The 19,568-nt window shown below is 41.2% G+C and overlaps 3 protein-coding genes and 1 long non-coding RNA gene across 14 annotated transcripts in view; 1 reads left to right on the forward strand and 3 right to left on the reverse strand.

Moving 5' to 3' along the window:
• Window positions 1-996: 996 nt before the first annotated feature.
• On the reverse strand, window positions 997-2,916 carry gcgb (glucagon b). Of its 2 annotated transcripts, none has more exons than XM_049727932.2 (4): window positions 2,767-2,916; window positions 2,591-2,691; window positions 2,081-2,227; window positions 997-1,194 (listed from the first exon to the last, which is right to left on the reverse strand). In XM_049727932.2, exons 2-4 carry the CDS (start codon window positions 2,677-2,679, stop codon window positions 1,071-1,073), a joined length of 360 nt encoding a protein of 119 aa, XP_049583889.1. In that variant the 5' UTR covers window positions 2,680-2,691; window positions 2,767-2,916; the 3' UTR covers window positions 997-1,070. The 2 variants fall into 2 exon arrangements, with proteins under 2 accessions (XP_049583889.1, XP_049583890.1); XM_049727933.2 differs by having other exon boundaries at window positions 997-1,191; window positions 2,767-2,908.
• LOC125973587 (uncharacterized) overlaps window positions 1,596-19,568 on the forward strand; it is a 95,411-nt gene continuing 77,438 nt past the window's right edge. For 2 of the 5 annotated variants that reach the window (XR_007483214.2, XR_011087175.1), the window contains exons 1-6: window positions 1,598-1,869; window positions 2,140-2,265; window positions 6,933-6,997; window positions 8,066-8,158; window positions 14,039-14,563; window positions 15,038-15,145. This is a non-coding gene — a long non-coding RNA (uncharacterized lncRNA). Of the gene's footprint in view, window positions 1,870-2,139; window positions 2,266-6,932; window positions 6,998-8,065; window positions 8,159-14,038; window positions 14,564-15,037; window positions 15,146-19,568 lie in introns of all 5 variants that reach the window. The other 3 variants (XR_011087174.1, XR_007483216.2, XR_007483201.1) reach the window with 3 other exon arrangements.
• On the reverse strand, window positions 3,642-10,776 carry fap (fibroblast activation protein, alpha). 3 transcript variants are annotated; one of them, XM_049727859.2, is made up of 26 exons: window positions 10,453-10,773; window positions 10,279-10,363; window positions 9,850-9,939; window positions 9,661-9,755; window positions 9,503-9,577; window positions 9,102-9,154; window positions 8,933-9,005; window positions 8,732-8,852; window positions 8,486-8,640; window positions 8,237-8,337; window positions 8,036-8,165; window positions 7,914-7,952; window positions 7,739-7,837; window positions 7,355-7,425; window positions 7,100-7,153; window positions 6,850-6,974; window positions 6,704-6,760; window positions 6,265-6,363; window positions 6,135-6,204; window positions 5,875-6,069; window positions 5,751-5,805; window positions 5,577-5,676; window positions 4,786-4,844; window positions 4,502-4,574; window positions 4,295-4,368; window positions 3,642-4,137 (listed from the first exon to the last, which is right to left on the reverse strand). In XM_049727859.2, exons 1-26 carry the CDS (start codon window positions 10,453-10,455, stop codon window positions 4,036-4,038), a joined length of 2,253 nt encoding a protein of 750 aa, XP_049583816.1. In that variant the 5' UTR covers window positions 10,456-10,773; the 3' UTR covers window positions 3,642-4,035. The 3 variants fall into 3 exon arrangements, 2 of the variants coding, with proteins under 2 accessions (XP_049583816.1, XP_049583815.1); XM_049727858.2 differs by having other exon boundaries at window positions 4,265-4,368; window positions 10,453-10,770; XR_007483199.2 differs by lacking the exon at window positions 3,642-4,137 and having other exon boundaries at window positions 4,285-4,368; window positions 4,502-4,668; window positions 10,453-10,776.
• Window positions 10,937-19,333, reverse strand: ifih1 (interferon induced with helicase C domain 1). 4 transcript variants are annotated; one of them, XM_049727847.2, is made up of 16 exons: window positions 18,813-19,331; window positions 18,410-18,578; window positions 18,096-18,188; window positions 17,893-17,973; window positions 16,563-16,768; window positions 16,176-16,386; window positions 15,005-15,222; window positions 14,448-14,549; window positions 14,255-14,378; window positions 13,933-14,148; window positions 13,594-13,850; window positions 13,373-13,522; window positions 12,915-13,076; window positions 12,655-12,845; window positions 12,334-12,424; window positions 10,937-12,194 (listed from the first exon to the last, which is right to left on the reverse strand). In XM_049727847.2, the coding sequence occupies exons 1-16, from the start codon at window positions 19,248-19,250 to the stop codon at window positions 11,997-11,999; spliced, it is 2,907 nt and encodes a 968-aa protein (XP_049583804.1). In that variant the 5' UTR covers window positions 19,251-19,331; the 3' UTR covers window positions 10,937-11,996. The 4 variants fall into 4 exon arrangements, with proteins under 4 accessions (XP_049583804.1, XP_049583805.1, XP_049583806.1 ...); XM_049727848.2 differs by lacking the exon at window positions 18,096-18,188 and having other exon boundaries at window positions 18,813-19,330; XM_049727849.2 differs by lacking the exon at window positions 12,334-12,424 and having other exon boundaries at window positions 11,948-12,194; window positions 18,813-19,332.

The raw sequence follows: 19,568 nt of genomic DNA on the forward strand, positions 1-19,568 counted from the left end.
TCTGATTGACAGGATTTCCCTTTTCTTTGATTTTGCTGTGGGACTGCTATCTCCAGTGACATTCTGATGATGCTCTTCTCTCAACGCATTGGAACAAAAATAATGGCTATGAATTAAATACATGTCCATTTACATGAAATTCTAAAAGCCTTAAGGATAAAGAATGATTGCATCAATACCGCTGAGATGACACGGGATAGTGTCAAAGCACTACTTTTGGTTTTATGAACCTCTTGACCTCACTTTAACATAGTGTCCTGGCATCAGGATACCACAAGAGCAAGCAAAGCACTACTTTTTTAGTCTAAAATAAAAATCTATGTACAGTATCTGTGATATTTGTACAAAAACAAGACAGACACTACTTTAATGAAGATGATCAGCAGCATTTATATTGTAATTAACGCATTACATATTGCACTCAATCTGTATCGTAGGTTGTAGAAAATAAAATTGTCATGTTACCGTTCATGGGCGGCTCGGTGGCGCACTGGGTAGCACGTCCGCCTCACAGTTAGGAGGGTGCGGGTTCGATTCCACCTCCGGCCCTCCCTGTGCGGAGTTTGCATGTTCTCCCCGAGCCCGCGTGGGTTTTCTCCGGGCACTCCGGTTTCCTCCCACATCCCAAAAACATGCTTGGTAGGCCGATTGATCACTCCAAATTGTCCCTAGGTGTGAGTGCGAGTGCGAATGGTTGTTTGTCTCTGTGTGCCCTGCGATTGGCTGGCAACCGGTTCAGGGTGTCCCCCGCCTACTGCCCGATGACGGCTGGGATAGGCTCCAGCACGCCCGCGACCCCCGTGGGGACTAAGTGGTTCAGAAAATGGATGGATGGATGGATGGATGGATGGATGGATGGATGGATGTTCCCGTTCAAATTATTGTGAACATGAGAGAAGCCAACATTTCAGTCACATGCTTCACACTTATGGAAAGACCTGATCTGTAATTAATGAGGACAAGAAGAAAAATAAGACGACCAAGGGAAAAGGATGGTACACTTTGTGAAACATTTAATGATTGCACAGAGTCAGTTGTGGAGGCCCAGACCAGGTTGACGTCGGCGGGGTCTACTGCCGTCTGCCTCGGCCGGCCTTGAGCCAGCTCACAAACTCCTTGGCTGCCTGGTCCTGAAGGTAGGCACTCATGTCGCTGGTGTAGGTGCCGTCTGCATGGCGCCGAATTACACTTCTGCTGAACATGACCACACTCAACTGGGCTTCAAATGCAATATATCACATGAGTCAACCTTGCACATTCTAGATCTTAAGTTGTTTTGTATTTGTGCACTGCAAATATGTAAAGTAAACCCCTCTCCACTACCGGTTTCAAGTTCCGAGTCCCACTATTTAGCTGTTTTTTTGTAGAGTTAATAATTATTTTGGTGTCACTATTGTTCAAATTTGGTGCAATTCATGTGCCAACTACAAATTTGACACAAAAAACAGCAAATTTGAGAGTAGAAAAACAAAAAAGAAGTATAGCACAGCCTTTTTGTAAATAATTGAGTGGCTGTGTCCAAATTCTAACGCTCTATCGTGTCCGCAAGGGCAGCATTTTCGGGCGCATTTTTTTGGCTGCATGACGTCAGTTCTCGCGCGACTCACCCGCACGTTGTTTCCAAATTCTCAAAATATAATTAGGTGACTGGGTCATTCGCTTCCTTGAAAGGCTCCTCCACATGTATCTGAATAAATTGTGGCCAATTTGGACCGGCTTAATGTGTATTTAGATGCCATTTGCGATCGAGTAACACCGGGAGTGACGTCATACTGCTGAACACCCGGCAACAGTGCTGGAGGACCCCGCCTGTGAGATTGGACACGCATGCTGTACGCCATTTTACGCCATAAAAAGTGACGGATGCAGGTACATTTTATAATGTCTAACTTTCTGTAATTGTTTATGTATATTGTCAGATTATACATTTGTTCCTGGAGACACACAGGGGAGTTGATTTTGTGTTCGTCTTTGGTTCAATCCTGATGTAAATTGGTCATTAGCTTGCTGTCGTGGCGGTCTTGCATTCAGAACAGAACATTTAAAAATCACACACTAATCCTTTGTGGCAACAACTCACCCATTTCGTTTTGAGTTCTTGAGCCACTGAACAAAGTCTTGCGCTCTTCTCGTTTCCAGGTATTTACTGTAGTCGTTGGAAAACGTTCCCTCTGAATGTCTCTTCGTGCTGGAAAGCTCGAGAGGTTCACTTGAAACGGAGTTCTCGCTTAAAAAAGGAGGAAGCAAGTCCAGGTAACTAACCAGGTAACCACAAGAACAAAACTTTGTTTAAATATAAACTGTAAGATGGATTCAAATCATCTATCACTGTTTCGAACGTCGAATGTTGTGCCTTGTTAAAGCCAATGACTAAAATGTAACAGTGATAAGGAAAAAAATTAGATGAAATGAGAAAAATATTTTTAGTCCACTACAATATGTTAAATTATAACTATGATGATACTGTGGTGCCACAATACTTAATATTAAAACCTGTGTGATATTTTATACAATCAACAATAGAAGTCAATGAAATGTTTTTGAGATTATAAAGCGTAGAAAAAGCGAGTGTAGTGCGAGTTGTCCTCACATCGAGTATGTATGTTGGTCCGGCACCTGCCAACTGCTTTGGACGATGATGAGCAGAAGGAGTCCAGCCAAAGAGTAAGCGTGTTCCATCCTTTGAAGCTTCTGTCACAAAAAAAAAAAAAAATGTCAAAGGTTCAATCCGCCAAAAAACATTGACATAAGCGATGCTAGTCTCACCAGTGGCCTTTATGTCTGATGGGGATTTTGGTAGTCGTGTGAATGTCGGCCCTCGTGCTCCTTGGTGAGGCGTCCTGATGCGTTTCGTGGCCGACTCTCGCTGCGCTGCGTTTTATATAGTGGAGAGCAGGCACACTCTCCCAGGTGATTCCTCCGTCACTGGAACCTCAACGTCCGCTTTCACGCTTGGTCCATTAATCAGTTTCCGTCTCATTGAATGTATTTAACTCCAACAAACACCTCTAGTGCGACATGTGGTCAGGAAAAGGCACCCATCCTCGCACGTATGTTGTTGTTCATTGCTTGGCCATTAATTTTGATGTTGAATGAGGTTTAAAGCAAAATATATGTTTTTGTATATATGTACGTATGTTTTTTTTAAAAATTAATTTCACTGGGGCTGCAAGGTTATCATATTTTCTGATATTGTTAAGTATTAATTGTGCCTGCATTGAAAATATGAGGACAAAATCAGAAAACAGGTGAGCTGTGTGATAAAATCCAACTCTTTTTCCACAAAGTGCCATAATGAAAGTTTTTATTACTTTCTTCAATCTTAATATTTGCATACTTGTCTATTTTGGGTTGTGAATAATAGTAAGATTTTTATTACAGGAAAAAAGCATGAAATCTTAAAGGAGACGTATGCTTGTTTACAAGACGTGTTCAAAAGTATTGTGAGGGGATTTTTGTTACATTGTACAGTCAAAAGGTTTGCGGCGCAAGTAAACGCTACCTCTGCTAAAAACCTACAAATATGTCCGACTGGAAAGGGAGGCGCACATCTTATGACTGGTGAAGTATTTCATTTGCATTTAAAGAGAGCGCACCAAAACGGCTTGCTCGGAGTTGCTATGATGAATTCAGACAAAAGATTTGCTGTTCCACTTTTTATTGACCACAACAGAATGAGTAAAATATAAAAAGGATTTACAACCATGCTGTGTCAGCTTTAAATGAGTCTCATAACAAAAACGCATCAAATAAGCTGCTGGTGCTTTTGAATCATTACTGTCTTGTGCTACATAGAATGGAGGATTGTCACAATCTTGGAAATCATCAACAATATATGTTGTAAATTATATTATTTTTGAATATTAAATATCCAAAATGAAATGGTGATTTTTGAGCTATTCCACCAGACAAAACTCGTTTCATTTATGTCACTTCTATAAATAACTGTCACTTGTCTTAAATTTCATTTATTTACAGAGTCAACTGCTGGCACAATTCTATAAAATGTAGCTGACAAGAGCATTTTTTTTCCCCTCACAATGTATTGTCCACAAGACATTTCTTTATGAAGTCAGTCATGGTGTTATACACGTGCTTGGTGGCGCCAGTCAGACTGTGGTCCTTGTCCGTGTACCACTGAAAGCACAAGAGGAGGAAAAATATCTATCACTATCTAACACTATTTCCAAGCACCAGGAAAAGAACATTTCACCATTTTCCATCCATCTCCGTTCATTCACGCAATCGACGAGGTCAATATTACCTCACGACTTCCCTGCGAGCCAATATTTACCATGGACTCAAATTGCACATTCTCGGCAACCAGAGCTTTGGAGATCTCTGCCGCCTGCTGGAAGTGAACATTGTCTACGGGAAACACACACGGGCGTTAAAGGTTATTTGCTCGTCCCATTTTCCGTCCCGTCAAACAAGAGTCCATTTGTGCAAGAGAGCGTTGTGTAGAGGCGAATAACATGATAACAAGATGGGGTGAACTTACCGTCTGCCGTGCCGGCGAGAAGCAGATACCTTGCATTCTTGAAGTGCTTTGCTCGGGCTGTTACCGTGGAATTCTGCTCAATTACAGATTTTGTTTGTCACACCAGATTTCAGACTCATCATGTTGCTCTAATCTGAACCAAGAATCAGCAGTTCCGGACAATTTAACTATACCAAAAAAAACAACAACCAACCACCATCTAAGTTCAAATGTCAAAATTGTTTCCGTCCTCTGATTGGGCGTCCAGAACACGTACAAGTTCCGACACCTTTCATCATTTTTACCTCATAAGCAACTTTGTTCTGTTGAGGCATGCCCATGTAGCGCTCTGTGTACACGGCATCTGCGGGCAAATCAAGTCAATGTTCATTAGCAACATTTAAATTATAGTGCTGTGTTGTTATTTGTATGGAAACAGATTTTCATTGCAAGTGTAGAAATGGTCAGGAGTCCAAAAATCCGAAATATAAATCGGGAAAAAATATTAGCAAGCTGCTAAAAATACAACAAAACATCATATCCCGACTACTTTCCATTTTTAAAAATTGACAGATTTTTTTTTTTTTTTTTTTTTAAATGTTTCGGTAAGACTGGTAAAACACAATCCCTAATTGAATGAAGGCAGTGTTAAAAAAAAAAAAAAAAAGGAAATCAAAATCTTGACTTAATATACAATCTGAGATGAGTCGTCAATTACTACGCCGCATGCAAACAGGTCTTGTCAGGCGCGCACGCGTATCCTCAAATGGAAACTCAATGTGCTGCCAAGCAAAGTGGCAGACATAAGCTGGCATGTTGCTCCAGTCAGCAGATGTCCAACAGCAGTTGGCAGAATTCACTTTTTAAGTTTGTTCATGGGGGGGGGGGGATATGCAGCTGGTGTGGAAACTCCAGCTAATTTACAAGGAGGGTGGGTGGTAGAGGTTGGAATATTTAACAAATAATCTCATGATGAGTATAAATATTTAGCAGCTCCAACACAGCAGAAAAGTTGCCACTGTGAAGAAAATTTTTAATTAGAAATGGTAGGTTTATTAAATGTGCTTTTGCTTTTTTTGCTTGATGGTTCACCCACCGTAATATTTCCAGTTGGCAACCGGAGCAACTGCGATCCCGCACTTGAAAACTCCAGTTCCGGCACCCAGTGCCATCGAGGAAACGTAGCCGCCATAGGACTGAAAGCCAATGAGGGAAACATTATACAAAAAAAAAAAAAAAAAAAAAAAATCAAATCCAATGTTGGATTTACCCAGCCCCAAATGGCTATCCGGTCTTGGTCAACAAAACGCATCTCTGCGAATTTCCTGAAAACACACCTCAGCCATGAGCGGTGAATTTGGGCTCTGTTCAAAAGTCAGGACGTTATTTTCTACCTGGCCGCCGTGATTTGATCCTCCACCTCAATCGTTCCCAGACGGTGATAGATGGAGTGCAAGATCGCATCGCCCTGGTAACCGCTTCCTCTTCCATCAAATTTCGCCACAATGATCCCGTAGGTGCTGGCCAAGAAGGTGCCCCAGTTTAGCTTGAAACGATAGTCCACCCTCTGACTGCAGGGCCCGCCATACCTGCGCCGCACCATTAGTTAAAATGCCATCTTTTCACACATCTCCCAGCGCTTTTGTTTACTTACACATCAAGAAGAAGCGGGTACTTTCTGGATGATACGAAATTAGGTGGTAACAGCATCTCATACCAGAGATCTGATGGAGGAAAAAACAAGTCTTTCAATTATATTGATCACTAAACGGGGATCCACTTACCGAATCCTGCAATTTTGATGGTGCCGTACTTCATTTTGGGCATCTGGTATTTTCTGAGAGTTTTCTCAATTTCTTTGTTATCTTCAAGAATGACCGGCGCTACAAAAAAGTACAACCAATATTATCAATAATTTGGGGGAAATCACAATTTCCTGTTTGCTGTTTTTGACAGGAATAATAAACAATAGCCTCCAAAATTCTAAAAGGTGATACTTCATAAAAGGTGATACCACACATAACTTTCCATTTTCTTGTGAGCCAGGGTTCATAATTATTATTTTTTTTCCATTCACTTTGTGTTTAGTGAACTATAACATATGTTGAACTCAAAAGAAGTGGACAGAGCGTATCGGCCCATTTGTAATGGCTGAGTTGACAATGAACTCGTGGCTGGTAGATCTGTGTATGTGTGTGTATGTATGTGCGCGCGTATACGTACGAACACTTGCACCTGTCCTCCGATTGTTAACCAGCATGTAGCGGGGCAAACCTGGTCCTGATTCATACAAACAAAGTGTGATAAATAAATCCACACTTATCGTTGACAGAGCGTATCATTCGCGCACAGGTGTGTGCGTAACTGACCGTAACATGCCATGCGGTAATACGAGGCGTCGGTGCTGAAGTAAGCCGAGTTGTACTGACACTTGTGCTTGTCCACGTGGCAGGTGAGGCACTGGCGAGGGGACGGGATGATGCCGAGCGCCACCCTGATACGCACGCAACAACTCAGGTGGGCAGTGGCACTCGCATCAGTTCAGATGTGGTAAACGTGTTCAGCTAAATGTCAATAATTGTAGTGTATTTTTAGACTATAAGAGACAAAATTGCTTACCTGTAAACGTGTCTCCTCATGGGTCCATCCCCATCCTCATAACCGACAAAATATCTGTAAACATTTGATTCGATTAAAAATATCTAAATGTATAATTCTATTTTTTTTAATTAAATTATTTTAATTACAAATAATTATATAATAAATTATATAAATATAACAAATTATTTAAATTATTTAAATACTTGAATATGATTATATTATAAATATAATTATTAATTATTATGAATCTGACTGAATATGATTCTTACTCACATGGCATCTTTGGTCAATTTGGATATGTATATGACTTCCCACTGGCCCGAGGTAACCGGTATGGCCTTGCCCTTCAAAAAATGTCTTGAGTCAGTAAACATCAGTCTGTACCAAGAAGTTCTTAGAACTTTCTAGAAAAGCTAATGTAGTTTAATTAGTAGAACATTTACACATTTTGCCCTTTACAAGATGAACTTAAGTTTTAAACTTCACTAGCTCTAAAGCCAAATAAAAACTCAAATAAAAAATCCCTAATTAAACCAAAAGGCTTTTGCGGCCATTTTGTTCTTCAGATTTTCAGAGGCCTAAAAGTTACATTTTTAGAATTTCCCCCAAAATTTGGTTGATAGAGAAATGTTGCTGTCCAAAGCACATGTTGCTTACCTTGTGGATGTAATGAATATGTTTGTAGCCATTGGCGGCACTTAGCACTTTGTAAAAACTGATGTCATCATCAGTAAAGAAAAGAGGCAACGGGACATACTGCAAGGGGAAGAAAAAAAACATTTTGCCTTTGGATTTGCGCTGTTATTCTTGTCATGCCACCTGTAAAACTTACGTGGCCCACCCAGCCCGTTTTGCTGATATGCTCGAATTTCTACACAGATCGGAAACAAAGTCTGGAATTATTCGGTGTGTAATTGCGTTCAAATCACATCGATGAAGGGAAAGCAAAGTGACCTGAGTGTCTTTCCATTTGTCCTCCTCAAGGTCGTAAATCTGCACAAGCTCGTAATTCTGCCTTCGGGTGACCCACTGCACCGCCAAGCGATTGTCGTTGACCCAGGTGACCGAAGTCAAAAGGTAATCCCTAAACACAAAGTGACAAGAAATGAAACACGCCCAACGGGCTGCCGCTTCTGCCGCTATGAAAATACAAACCCGGATCTTAGGGAAGCGGGGGGCTGGATGAGACGTTTAGGGGCGTGCTCATCGTCGGTATTGACCACAAACAGTTTAACCCTCGGCAGAGATGTGCCCGCCTGCAAGAAATTCACCATTGTGCATATTTGTGATTAAAGCCAGAAACACTGTCTTGTTTTGAGTTTGGAATCGCCTCAAGATTTTTCATTTTTTTTGTGGGCGTGAGATCAACTTTAAATTTAGTTACTGGAATGCTTTCTTTCTCACCTTTGGGTATGGAATTTCCACATTTGTAGGGTACTGCGCGTCTCTGTATAAGGGATAGACGACTTTCTGAACCTTTCTGTCATCAAACTCCACGTAGGCCAAATACTTTGTGGTTGTTGACCACCACAAGGCTCCGTTTGATGCAAACACCTCCTCTGGAGATAGAAGCAAGTGCAAATTCAAAGACAGGCCATTGTGATCATTTGGTGCTATATAAAGTCTTAAGAATTTTTTTTTTCTTCTCACCCTCATACACCCAGTCAGGCACTCCATTCAGGATCTCATTCTTTTTCCCATTCTTGGTCACTTGTACAGATTTGGCCATGACGGTTGCTTTTAAATAGAGATTGTAGTCGTGCACGTAAGCCTGCACGACAACACGCACGCGACGTTAGCTCACGGGCGCTGAGGCCGAAGCAACTACATAAAAATGCATTAGGAACTCACCAATTTTTTCCCCGCTGGCGCCATGCTCAAGTACTGCACCGTAGGCGGAAAGGTCACATTTTTATCAAACACCCTGCAGTCAAACGTAAAGTAGAATTACTAAGTAAATCACAAAAGACTTTTTATCCGGGGTGGATTTGCGCTACTCATTTCAAAGATGGCTACTCACCCAGTGTTCATGTTAAAGAATGAATAAGAGGCCGTGTACGAGTGTCTCCATTGCTAGTGGGTTGAAAATACAATTGATTATTCAATTTCCTGACATTGATTGTATTTAACAATTCATCAATTATGGACTAAAAAATAACATCTCGTTACTGTAGTTACTAGTATATTTACTAGCAACCACCACTAGATGGCAGACATGTGTCGGTTGCGCTTCGACTTGGTCTTATACTGCTCTGTTACATGAGTAGGCCCAATATATTTTCATTCGAGATTTGGAAATAAAAATAGTTCCCCAAAGATATCAGCATTTTTAACGGAGTATACAAACGAGTTCTTGCACCTAATTATTTAGTTCTTGAATGCTAAATTTTGAACATGAGAGCCATTTGCTCCTTTGCTCACCTTTGTGTAATTGTGTTCTAACACAGCATGTGCACGATCACCCGTCAACAGGTAGTCAGTGGCGCCCACTTCCGCCTATAACAGACAATATAAAAAAAAGCTATCCTATTGCAGGGATGTTTGATATATATAGTTTTTAGATTAAATAATTATAATACAAAAGTTGAATTGCTCAAGTATAGCTCCTTCGTCTTTGCTTCCACATTGTAGGTGTAGACGTTCCCATCTCTTGCTCTGTGTAGATATGTTGTATCTGCAGTTGTAAAAACAAACAAACAAACAAAAAAAGGCTTCGGTTCTGACACACATGGACAAAGAAGCTGGCTTATGTTAAATGTTCTCAATACCTGTCAACCAGTACAGATTGTAAGATCTCCACCTAATTGAGTCATTGAAATAGTCATCAAAGCCGTAAGGCACTCTGGGGATGTGTGCTCCTGGAAGAAATTTGGTACACGTTGTTTTGGCATCACATTCACTTTAACGAATCAGATAAAACCATAGCCCATAGCGGTGTTTCAGATGTGTTATAGCATTAGACTGAAACAATTAAGAGCTTTTGGTTATTTCTTTTTTTTTTTTTTTTTAAATTTAGTTATACAGAGAATATCAACTGTTAATGGCGATTTTTTGTTTTTGTTTTTTACATCTAAAGCAACACGCAAACCAAAGTCACACCTGCTGCGCACGCGCACTCGCACGACGCAGCAATGAACGAAAACAACCTTGATTGCAAACGTAATTCCTTAACCAAACATAATTCCAGACGGACTTACGGCTTAAAATCACCGCAGTCACAGTTACTGCCGTGATGAAGGCAGTCGCCCCTAACAGCGCCCACACCAACTGGTTCCCGCAGCCCTGTTAGAGGGTCACACCATAAATGCCACAACAATAAAAAAATATATATATCAAAGTTTACAACTAATAAGTAAAGTACTCGTACTGACCATGAAGCTGATAAGTCAACTTGCGCCTCTTCAAGGCTCCCCCGTATTCCAAACTTGATCGTCTATAGTTCGTCTCTCGCTCCAATTTTTTTAAGCTGGATAGAAATGCAGAAAGCGAAACGCACGAAGCCAAATGACAAGAAAAGTGAACTCCCGTTCCGTGTGCGGGCTCTTGAAGCTGACTTTTCACTTCCCGCGTTGCAGTCCTGTGGAGAGTCTTGAACCAGACACAAGCCTTTTTGCAAAGCCGCATTGAGGACACGCTTTACACTTACGCACGCACGCGCGTATGTGCGTAAGTGTAAGTTCTTTTTCATAAGATCGTCGGATGTTTCTTTTTGTCGCGTCACTTTCATATAGAAGGGTTTATCTTTATCTTAGATTTTTGTCTTTTGTACAGTATGAGCACGTCAGATTGTGGACGTTTTGCTCTGCTGCGTGTTATTTTCTTGTCAGTTTTGATGAGCAACACGACTCCAAAAAGTAGAAGTAGCCATTTATTTGCCCAAGGAAAGTCATGCAGCTTTAAAAGTAATAGTGACAATGCGGGAAAAAAAGTATAGCTATTATTAAAAGGCAATTCTCTCATTTAACAGGGAATCGACATAGATAAATACATTAGTGGAAATCAATGTGCTGTTAAAATCAGCAGACCCGCAACACCAGTGAGAATAATCCATGCACAGAATGGAAACCATACTTGTTTGAACAGTGATTCTACTCTTTAAATTCAATAAATAAAGTAACCCCCCTTTCATCGCAATAACTCCATGTGAAAATACACAAAATACACAATCCCTAGGTAATGGATTTTTAATTTTTTTTTTAAATAGGAATCTAATTTTTTGGGAAGGTAAAAAAAAAATCAAAAGTAATGGATAACATTTACAATTTTAACATTGTACCAATTCTTGTGTTTACAGTAAACAATTCATGTTTTGTTCCTCCTCCAAACAAACAAATTTATCATCTGACACTATCAGAGGTGTCAAATCCAAGTCCAGTAAGTAAAAACCCTGCCAAAGTTTGCTTGTAAACGCAGGTGCTGCTACTCAACCAACAAGCCAGCAGGTAAATAAGATCTGGGGAACTTGCGCTTGTTTACCTGAATCATCACTTCCTATACATTTAAAAAGCCATTTTCTGTAGGTGTAAAAAGCAGGATTACAGAGGATGGCATTCAATCATTTTCAATCAAAACTAGGCTGTGCTTATAATTTCTTGTTCTTCTAAATTGACATTCCTCAGAGTAGTTTGTGTGCCGCCATCTAATGGTCAGGAGTGTAATTACACCCCAAATACGATAGTTAGAATTATATATAAAAAAAAATCCGTGAGTACCAAACCTGGCAATGGAGGTTTTGCTATATTCTCACTGCTTGTGCGACCTCTCAACTTTCCATAATCAGAGCCAGCGTCTTCCAATGTTTTTCTTCTTGCAATTGTAACGCTTATCAAATGCAAACAAAAGCAATCCGCACTAAGGAATCCCATCTAGCAGTTTGATTAGTGTATTATTTCACGACCGAAAATGTGCAAACTGTTCAAGATTCAAATTCTTCGTCAGAATCCAGAGCCAAGCGGCTGGCGTGCTCGATGTAGTCAAACGCCGGGAACTTGGCGGGGAGATCCCGCCACTTGGTGTACTTGCTGAACTTCTTCTCTTTGATTGTCACAACAAAATTCTTCACACATAGGCAGGGCCACTCGATTGCTCGGTACATCATCATTGTTCCCCATGTCTGCAACACAAGGATGGCTTCAGAAATTAGGGCCAAAATTGCTTAAAAACTGTTAGCTAGATCGAGAGTTCCTAAATAAATAAACATGTTTTCTTCAGCACTGTTTAGTGAACTAAAAAAAAATTAAAATATAGTTTACCAATCCACAATCTTTGCATGCTATGGTGCAATTGGTTTCATAGTCAAAAAGTTCCTGAAGAGAAGTGTGTCCTTTCTGGATATATAGTTCTCTGTAAGCAAATTGTATTTGTAAGAATCTTACCATAGTGGCAGCATACAAGTACAGTATAAAAATAAAATTAAAATAATGTTTCCAGAGTTGCACAAAATATCCTCACATATCAGCTCAGTGATATCCACGGGTGTTTTTATTTTGGCTTTGCCACAGATGTTAGTATATAAAAAGAGCTTCACTGTGTGGCCAATTTAGGATAAAATACAAATGTACAACAGTTTCTACCTAAATTGTGATGAAACGTTGACGTGGTGCATGCCTTCAATGATCTGGATGTCATCACCGGTGCAGACAAACTTGCTGCAATGTCGGCAGCTTAACTTCACCTCTGACGGAAGCGCAAGCTTTTTATGTTTCTTATTATTTGTCATTCTCATCTTGTCTTCAAGAAGAGCCTGAATTTGATATTCTTCGATCTAAGGTGGAGGAGAAAAACAAAACAAAACTGAAAACTATGTCAGGGAACTAGTTTAGAGGAGACATACCTGTTTGTTATATTCAGCAGGATCCATTGCTTGGATTCTCGCGATTGCTTTGCTCATCAAATTCACTCGGTACTCATTGACAAATTCCTTCTCAGTCACTCCAGAGCCTTTCACCTCAATCACGATGTAATTGCTGTTCTGAGCCCGAGCTCTGCCTTTAGCCTGCAGAAAGTCATAAAACGGTGGACAAGCAACGACCATTGGAGCGATCTCATGGTCTAGTTTAACGTGATAGATGGTAGTCTCTAGTGGTAGTCGTTACAAAACTCAAATAATGGCCCACTCCATTCTTTCATGGAAACACGTACAGACTAAACAATAGGTGTGCCAGGATTGACCCCTGGGGAACTCCCAGACAGTTACCAATTTCAACAAACTATGTCCTGTTGTCAAGGTCTGTCTGGAGCCAGTTTAAAGCAGCTTCTTACATTGCTACCCTGCGTGATAAGAGCACTAACCTGTATCATGGCAATGTCATTGGTCACAAAGCCATAGCAGATGACAAAGTTGCAATCCGGTATGTCCAAACCTTCCTGTGCCACTGAGGTGGCAATCAGCAAGTTGACATCACCGCTGCGGAATTTGTTCAAGACAGCCTTCTGTTCTGTCTGATGAAGATAAATAGGTACACTTCAGTAGGAGTGCTGACATTGCGCAACAGGTGGCGCTGTGTTCTCACAGATGTCATCGGTTTGACAACACTCTGGTTTCCGCCGCCGATGACGTAGGACACTTTTACGCCGACGTCGGCAAACTTGGAGTTCTCCTGAATCCAGTGACTGAGAGCGATGGCGCTTTGTCGCATTTTGGTGAAAACGATTCCCCTGGCGTCCTTGGTGGTGGTGAACTGATGCAGAACGGTTCTTTGTAGTTTTGACAAGCTGTCATTTTCATAAGATTGGTTCTCAGAAAGCTTTTCAAGTTCCTTCTTGTTTTCTGTAAGAAACAAAGCGAGGCTTGGTTTACGAGGCTTAACATTTTTGTTGTCATTTAAACCGCAGCAACATTATTCTGATACCTCGGAATAACTTGAAGAGTTCTCTCTCAGTATCGCTAATGTTTATGACGTGTTCGTCATCAGGGTTGGATTTACTCTTCAACTCTTCCTCGTGTTTTTTGTTCAGGAAACGGAAGGCGTCGCACATGCGGATGGTGTTGCTGACTATCAGGGCGTCGTTGTATCGCCGAAGATGCTCCATGCAAACTCGCACTTTCTGATCTTCCTCTTTGGCCGCTAAAAAGGAGACCCAATGTTACCAGTGCGGAAGGAAGGAAGGAAGGAAGGAAGGAAGGAAGGAAGGAAGGAAGGAAGGAAGGAAGGAAGGAAGGAAGTTGCTCACCTTGTTGCTCGCGTTGAACCACCCACTGTTCGTAGCTCTGAGAGCCAAGCTCACAGGTGGGACTCAGCTCGGCATGCATTTGAATCACGTTCATGATTTTCTTGATGACATCACCAAACGGGTCCTGTAAAAAGTGTGGCGCAAACATCAAGCTCTTGACGATGACGTGAAATTAGATTTTTTGTTGACAAACCTTTTCTTTGTCCTCAACATGTACAATTTTTTTGTCCGGTTCCTTGCAGTGATTCCCGAGATTCCCAGTCCGGATTTGAGAAGCATCCAAATTAGCACAAATCTACAAAAGAATTGGTGAGTAAATCATTTTGATTCATGTGGTCTCGAGCCAAAAAGGTGTTTCTAGTTTTGACCGGTATGTCAGGGAGACACTTTATGGCTGCACATGCCAAGGTGGAACATTAGAAACAGCTTGCGAGAGAAATTTGGACAGATAAGCACAGTGGAACGTTTGACGTGGGATGCACCTGAATTTAGAAGTTTGCAATTCAACCAGCTGTCTGGAAAAAATCTAACTCGAGGATCAACGATGCATGTTAGCTAGTAAGCTAGCTTCTGGTGGCATTATTGGCTTAAGAGTTTTTTTTCCATTTTTGTTAGCAAATGATTCAGTGGACACGCCTACAGTGTTTGAAGACAAACGTTTCAAATTTTAGACAATTGAGCAAGAACATTTTGTGATTAGACACGGAAATGTCTATTTTGTTTTTGCAACACCCTTCATGTTGCCCTTACCTGCAAAATGTAATTCTCCGCTGCCTTCTGTAGTGTGGCGTCGCCGACCCCCAGCGAGGCCGTCATCCCCAGGATCTGAGGCAGCGGCACAATCTCCTTCTGCTCCTTCCGCACAATCCTGTTCTTGTTCTTCTGCTTCAGGTAACGCATCATCACTCGGTTGTAGACCTCGTCCTTCTTGGTGTGATGACACTCGTCTATTATAATCAGGGAGATATCTGCGGAATATAAGACAAAAAAAACATACACATGAATTCATTAACAAAGCTACAAATACTTAAATGAATAAATACATAAATAAACAAATAAATAAATAAATAGTCCGTAACAGTATTTAAAATCAAATCATGTCATTTGAGGAGTCAGCATTGTGATGATCCTCAGAGGAACCAAAGAGCGTCAGCTTGATGTTTTGTAAGTGATAGATGTTCTCATGTGAATTTCATCAGCCACACACGGATGGCTGGAACAGGCGTGAGAAGTAGAAAACCAGCAAGAGGAAAAATGAGGATTAAAAATAAAGAAATAAATAGAAAAGGCGTTTCGACAAACAGCATATGTTCCATTTTGGTGGCTATTCCACCTTGGACTGTTGAGTGCCAACAAAAGCCGGACGACTTTGACAGGATCCTGTCAGGTATTGTCATGGGAGAGGCTTTGTGTCCTTGCTATTACTAAAAATATCAATATTTTACACTTTAAAGTTTTAAGGCCACATTTTTACTGAATGTAGTGGATTTCATTTGGCGTCTTTTTTTTATTCAAGCAGCTTTGCTCTGCTTTAGCACTAGCATAGTTGATATTCTCAAATATATATAATATGAATATTTATTCATTTGCTATCTTAAAACAAGATGACGTTCATTGAGAACGACAATCACATCTGCATTACATTGCACATTTGAGTTGTGGTGATGTCACTTCATAAATTTAACAGATTAAGAAGCATCTGCGATCCCTTTATTGAATCATATGTATGCGTTTTCACAAAAATCAGAGAATGCCCATTGGGCATACATTGAATTCCGAGTTTGTTTTCCAAAACACCGCGAGCCGCTTCACAATCCTACAGACTTTGCAGTATCAGCAGAAAAAAAAGAGGGATTAAAGTCGAGGAATTCCTCGCGCTACAGCGGAGGCCAGATCAGACGAAAGCCGTTTCATATCATACCCTTCAGATGTATTCCCTCGTCCTCTCCTTTGAGTGTCTTCTCCAAGTAGTTTTCCAGAATCTGAGCTGTGCAAATGATGACGTCGTTGTTCTTCACAATCTCCGTGAAAGAGATTTTGTGCATAGATTGCCCACTGACTCTTTCCACTTTATACGCGTGCTTCAGAAAGGGATGGAATTCGTTGGTGTAGTGCTGCTCAACAAGTGGAACCTGTGTACCACCACCAATTTGTCACTAAATGCATTAGCGTTGGCATTAGCATACATTTTCCAAATTAAAAGAACAAATAGCATTTTCATTCCATTGTTCAGCAACATGTTTGGATTGAAAGATGTAAACGGATTGTAGCTTATTGTTTTCTACATTACGAAAATTTATTTACGTACCATATTGACCAGAAAGACCACTTTGCCAGTTTTCCCCTCTGCCCTCTTGCGGTCCAGATGCTTGCGGGTAATGTAGACCGCTATCCTGGTTTTACCACTTCCGGTCGGGAGGCATATGATGATGTTTTTCCCTTCCAAGGCAGGTTTAGCCACGTCCATCTGATAGTCTCGAAGCTCAATGTCATCTTTATCCAGGTCTCCAATAGCTGCAATTATAGGCATGATAAGGCTCAGGAAAATTACGCGATTGTTTTTTTTTTCTCCAATCATGTGATTTTTGCCCACGGTCTTGGTATTGACAAGCATGTATTAAAATGGCATTGTAAATCTATTTGAAGGGAAGATTTGTTTATGGAGTTTTGGTATAGTTAGCCAGCTAGCTAGCTAGTGTGTAGCTAACTAGCGTGTAGCTAGCTCATTGAATTTACATCGTACAAGCTGCCTAAGTGCATTTTGAATATTGTACTTTTAATATTAATAAAATTGCCACTCTAATTTTTACTTAAAAGTACTATTTTATTTCAGAAATACTGAGGTAACTAGCACTACTGAGACGCACCCGTATTTTTTATACGATTAATTTAATGTGCACCAAAGCATCTCAATATGTGGAGCAGATGATGCTGAGGCATAAATTCAAAGGCTTCTCAACTCCAAAAAAAAAAAAAAAAAGCAGTCGAATATTCACTGAAATATGAGAACATGAAATGTTCCAGGAATTTTGAGGCACTGCGTTTTTTCGGCAAAGCTTAACATCTGCATGCCATTATCATCAGACACCTCCATTTTCCCAGCATACTTGTGACTGTATGATTTCATCAGTTTGTGGATGTTGCCATCCATCCGAGGCAGACGATTACAACACATTTTTTTGTTTAGCGAAGTAGAAGGAGGGTAACGAACGCAGCGAGCGCAGCACCCCTTTCTTTTTTACTGATTTTGAAAGCGCTGATACCAGCAGATTATATCGATCAGGCCCTGATAAAGGAGATGTGAAATTGGCGGCAATATGTTCCCAGTCTTCCAATGGGCAGTGATGAACCCATATTGAGCCAACATATGCTTTTCATTTGACTCACTGGCTCTGCTCTGTCTGCCTTTTTTCACCTCTGAGTGGGTTGTCACAGAACACACACAAAGCACATTTGGCAAGGACCACACCACTGAGGCACGCGGATCTCTTGAAAACTCGCCGTCGTTTGTTGCTCCAAATCCAATTGCCATTTGAACTGCTTTGATTGCTCCTTAACGTGAGCTTTTTTTTTCTGCAAACATTAACACGCAGTGCAGGTTGCTGGAAGTTGAGCGAGTGAGTACGAACTGTTCCCACCTAGTGGCAAACGCTCCAAACTGCTGCTTAACTTGGGTGCGGCTTCTTCACCTTCACATGCTCCTTCACTTTGGTACAAGTCTGAGGAGATGACAAGTGAGCAAATCAGCATAGTGGACCCTGGACAGCAAAGTTATGACAAAACACTCTGCAACATCCAACAATGATTATTATTAAGAGACTGGCTCTTCAGCAAGGAGTACCTATGGTGTCATTTTCAGTGTCCTTGTCATCCAAATGCTGACATGTAGAACTTTCTGGATTGGCCTTCCCCGGCTCACTTCTTGTAGTCTTAGCTTTTGTTTCGGAAGGTGGTGACAAGATAAAAGTCTCAGAAATTATGTTGAAAAAGTATTTTTAAAAAGTGTAGGTTGTTTGGAATTACAATAAAGTATTTTGGGAATTTCACATAGGTTTAAGTTATTAATATTGGCTGTATACGGCAATCCCCACGATTTACAATTTACAGGTTCATTACGTACTGTTGGGTGATGCGCGTGAGCCCCGTAGTGGTTACCTGCGGTATCGTCAGAACAGCCTCCCAGCAGTTTGTACAAGGCATTGTGTTCAGTATCGCGCAGAATTTGGACAAATTGCGAGTACCATCCTGGGGGACACCTCACGATTCTTTTCAGAAGTTCACGAGCTGCGTCTCTCTGTCCTTGATTGGCTGCTAAGTGAAGGATCTAGAATATGAACATCAAGAAATATGGCAGATTAGAATACACTAACTGTCTTCACATGGAGTTAGATAATTTGAATCGTTGGCATCTCTGTACCTAAAGAAGTAACTGCATTTTAGCGGCTTTTGTCTGCCACCTTGTGGTCATGATTGAATTTTGCCGGCTGCTCAGTTAAATGACACTCGCTACGTTTTGACAGCTCTCGCGCAAAAAAATAAAAACGAAACGTGTACTTACTTGGTCTTGGTCGTACTTGGCGATGAGCTTTCTCGCATAACATTGCGTGCACACCTCTTTAGTGTCCATGCCCACCAGACTGGGCACAAGGATGTCAATCATTCGCATACAGATGTCGTTTTCGGCCTCAACCGCGGCGTCGGGCAGCTTTCCCCGCATGACGTCGGCCGCATGTTGGCATTCGGCGTGGGACAAGGCGTCCACGAAGGCTTGGAACCAGCCTTCCGGGTGCGGTTTGCGGAGCACGGCACCGATCAGGACGTCCACCGCCGCCGAGTTGCCATCCTTGCGGGCCCTTTGTTGGATGCCTTCCTTTTGCTCCGGTTCGAGAAAATGCAGATAGTCCAAAACTGGCTCCACTGCGACGTACGCTCGGAGCCTCGACCGAAAGCTTTCGATTAGATTCTCATTGATTAAGTCGTTCTCGGATGCTGACATTTTTAAAAGCCTGGTTGCTCTCCAATGAATCCAAGCCCAGTGTTTCTTTTCTGGTAAAACGAAAGTAAACTTTCGTTCGCGCAGTTCTTGATTCAGCCGAGAGGTAGCAGCATTTGACAGTAGACAATATGCGGTGCCGTTAACTTAGTCAATTTAGTAAAAGTAAATACTTGCGTGCAAAAAAATGGGTACTGCTGTATTTTAGTAACCTTAAAAAGTACAGATGATTAAATATACTTCGATTTCAAACTCTCAATAAGACCACAATACCTGTTTTGAGAACCACCCAGACCCACATACTGAATTCACAACGTTAAA

Source organism: Syngnathus scovelli, chromosome 8, assembly GCF_024217435.2.
Source record: "Syngnathus scovelli strain Florida chromosome 8, RoL_Ssco_1.2, whole genome shotgun sequence".
Lineage (NCBI taxonomy): Eukaryota > Metazoa > Chordata > Actinopteri > Syngnathiformes > Syngnathidae > Syngnathus > Syngnathus scovelli.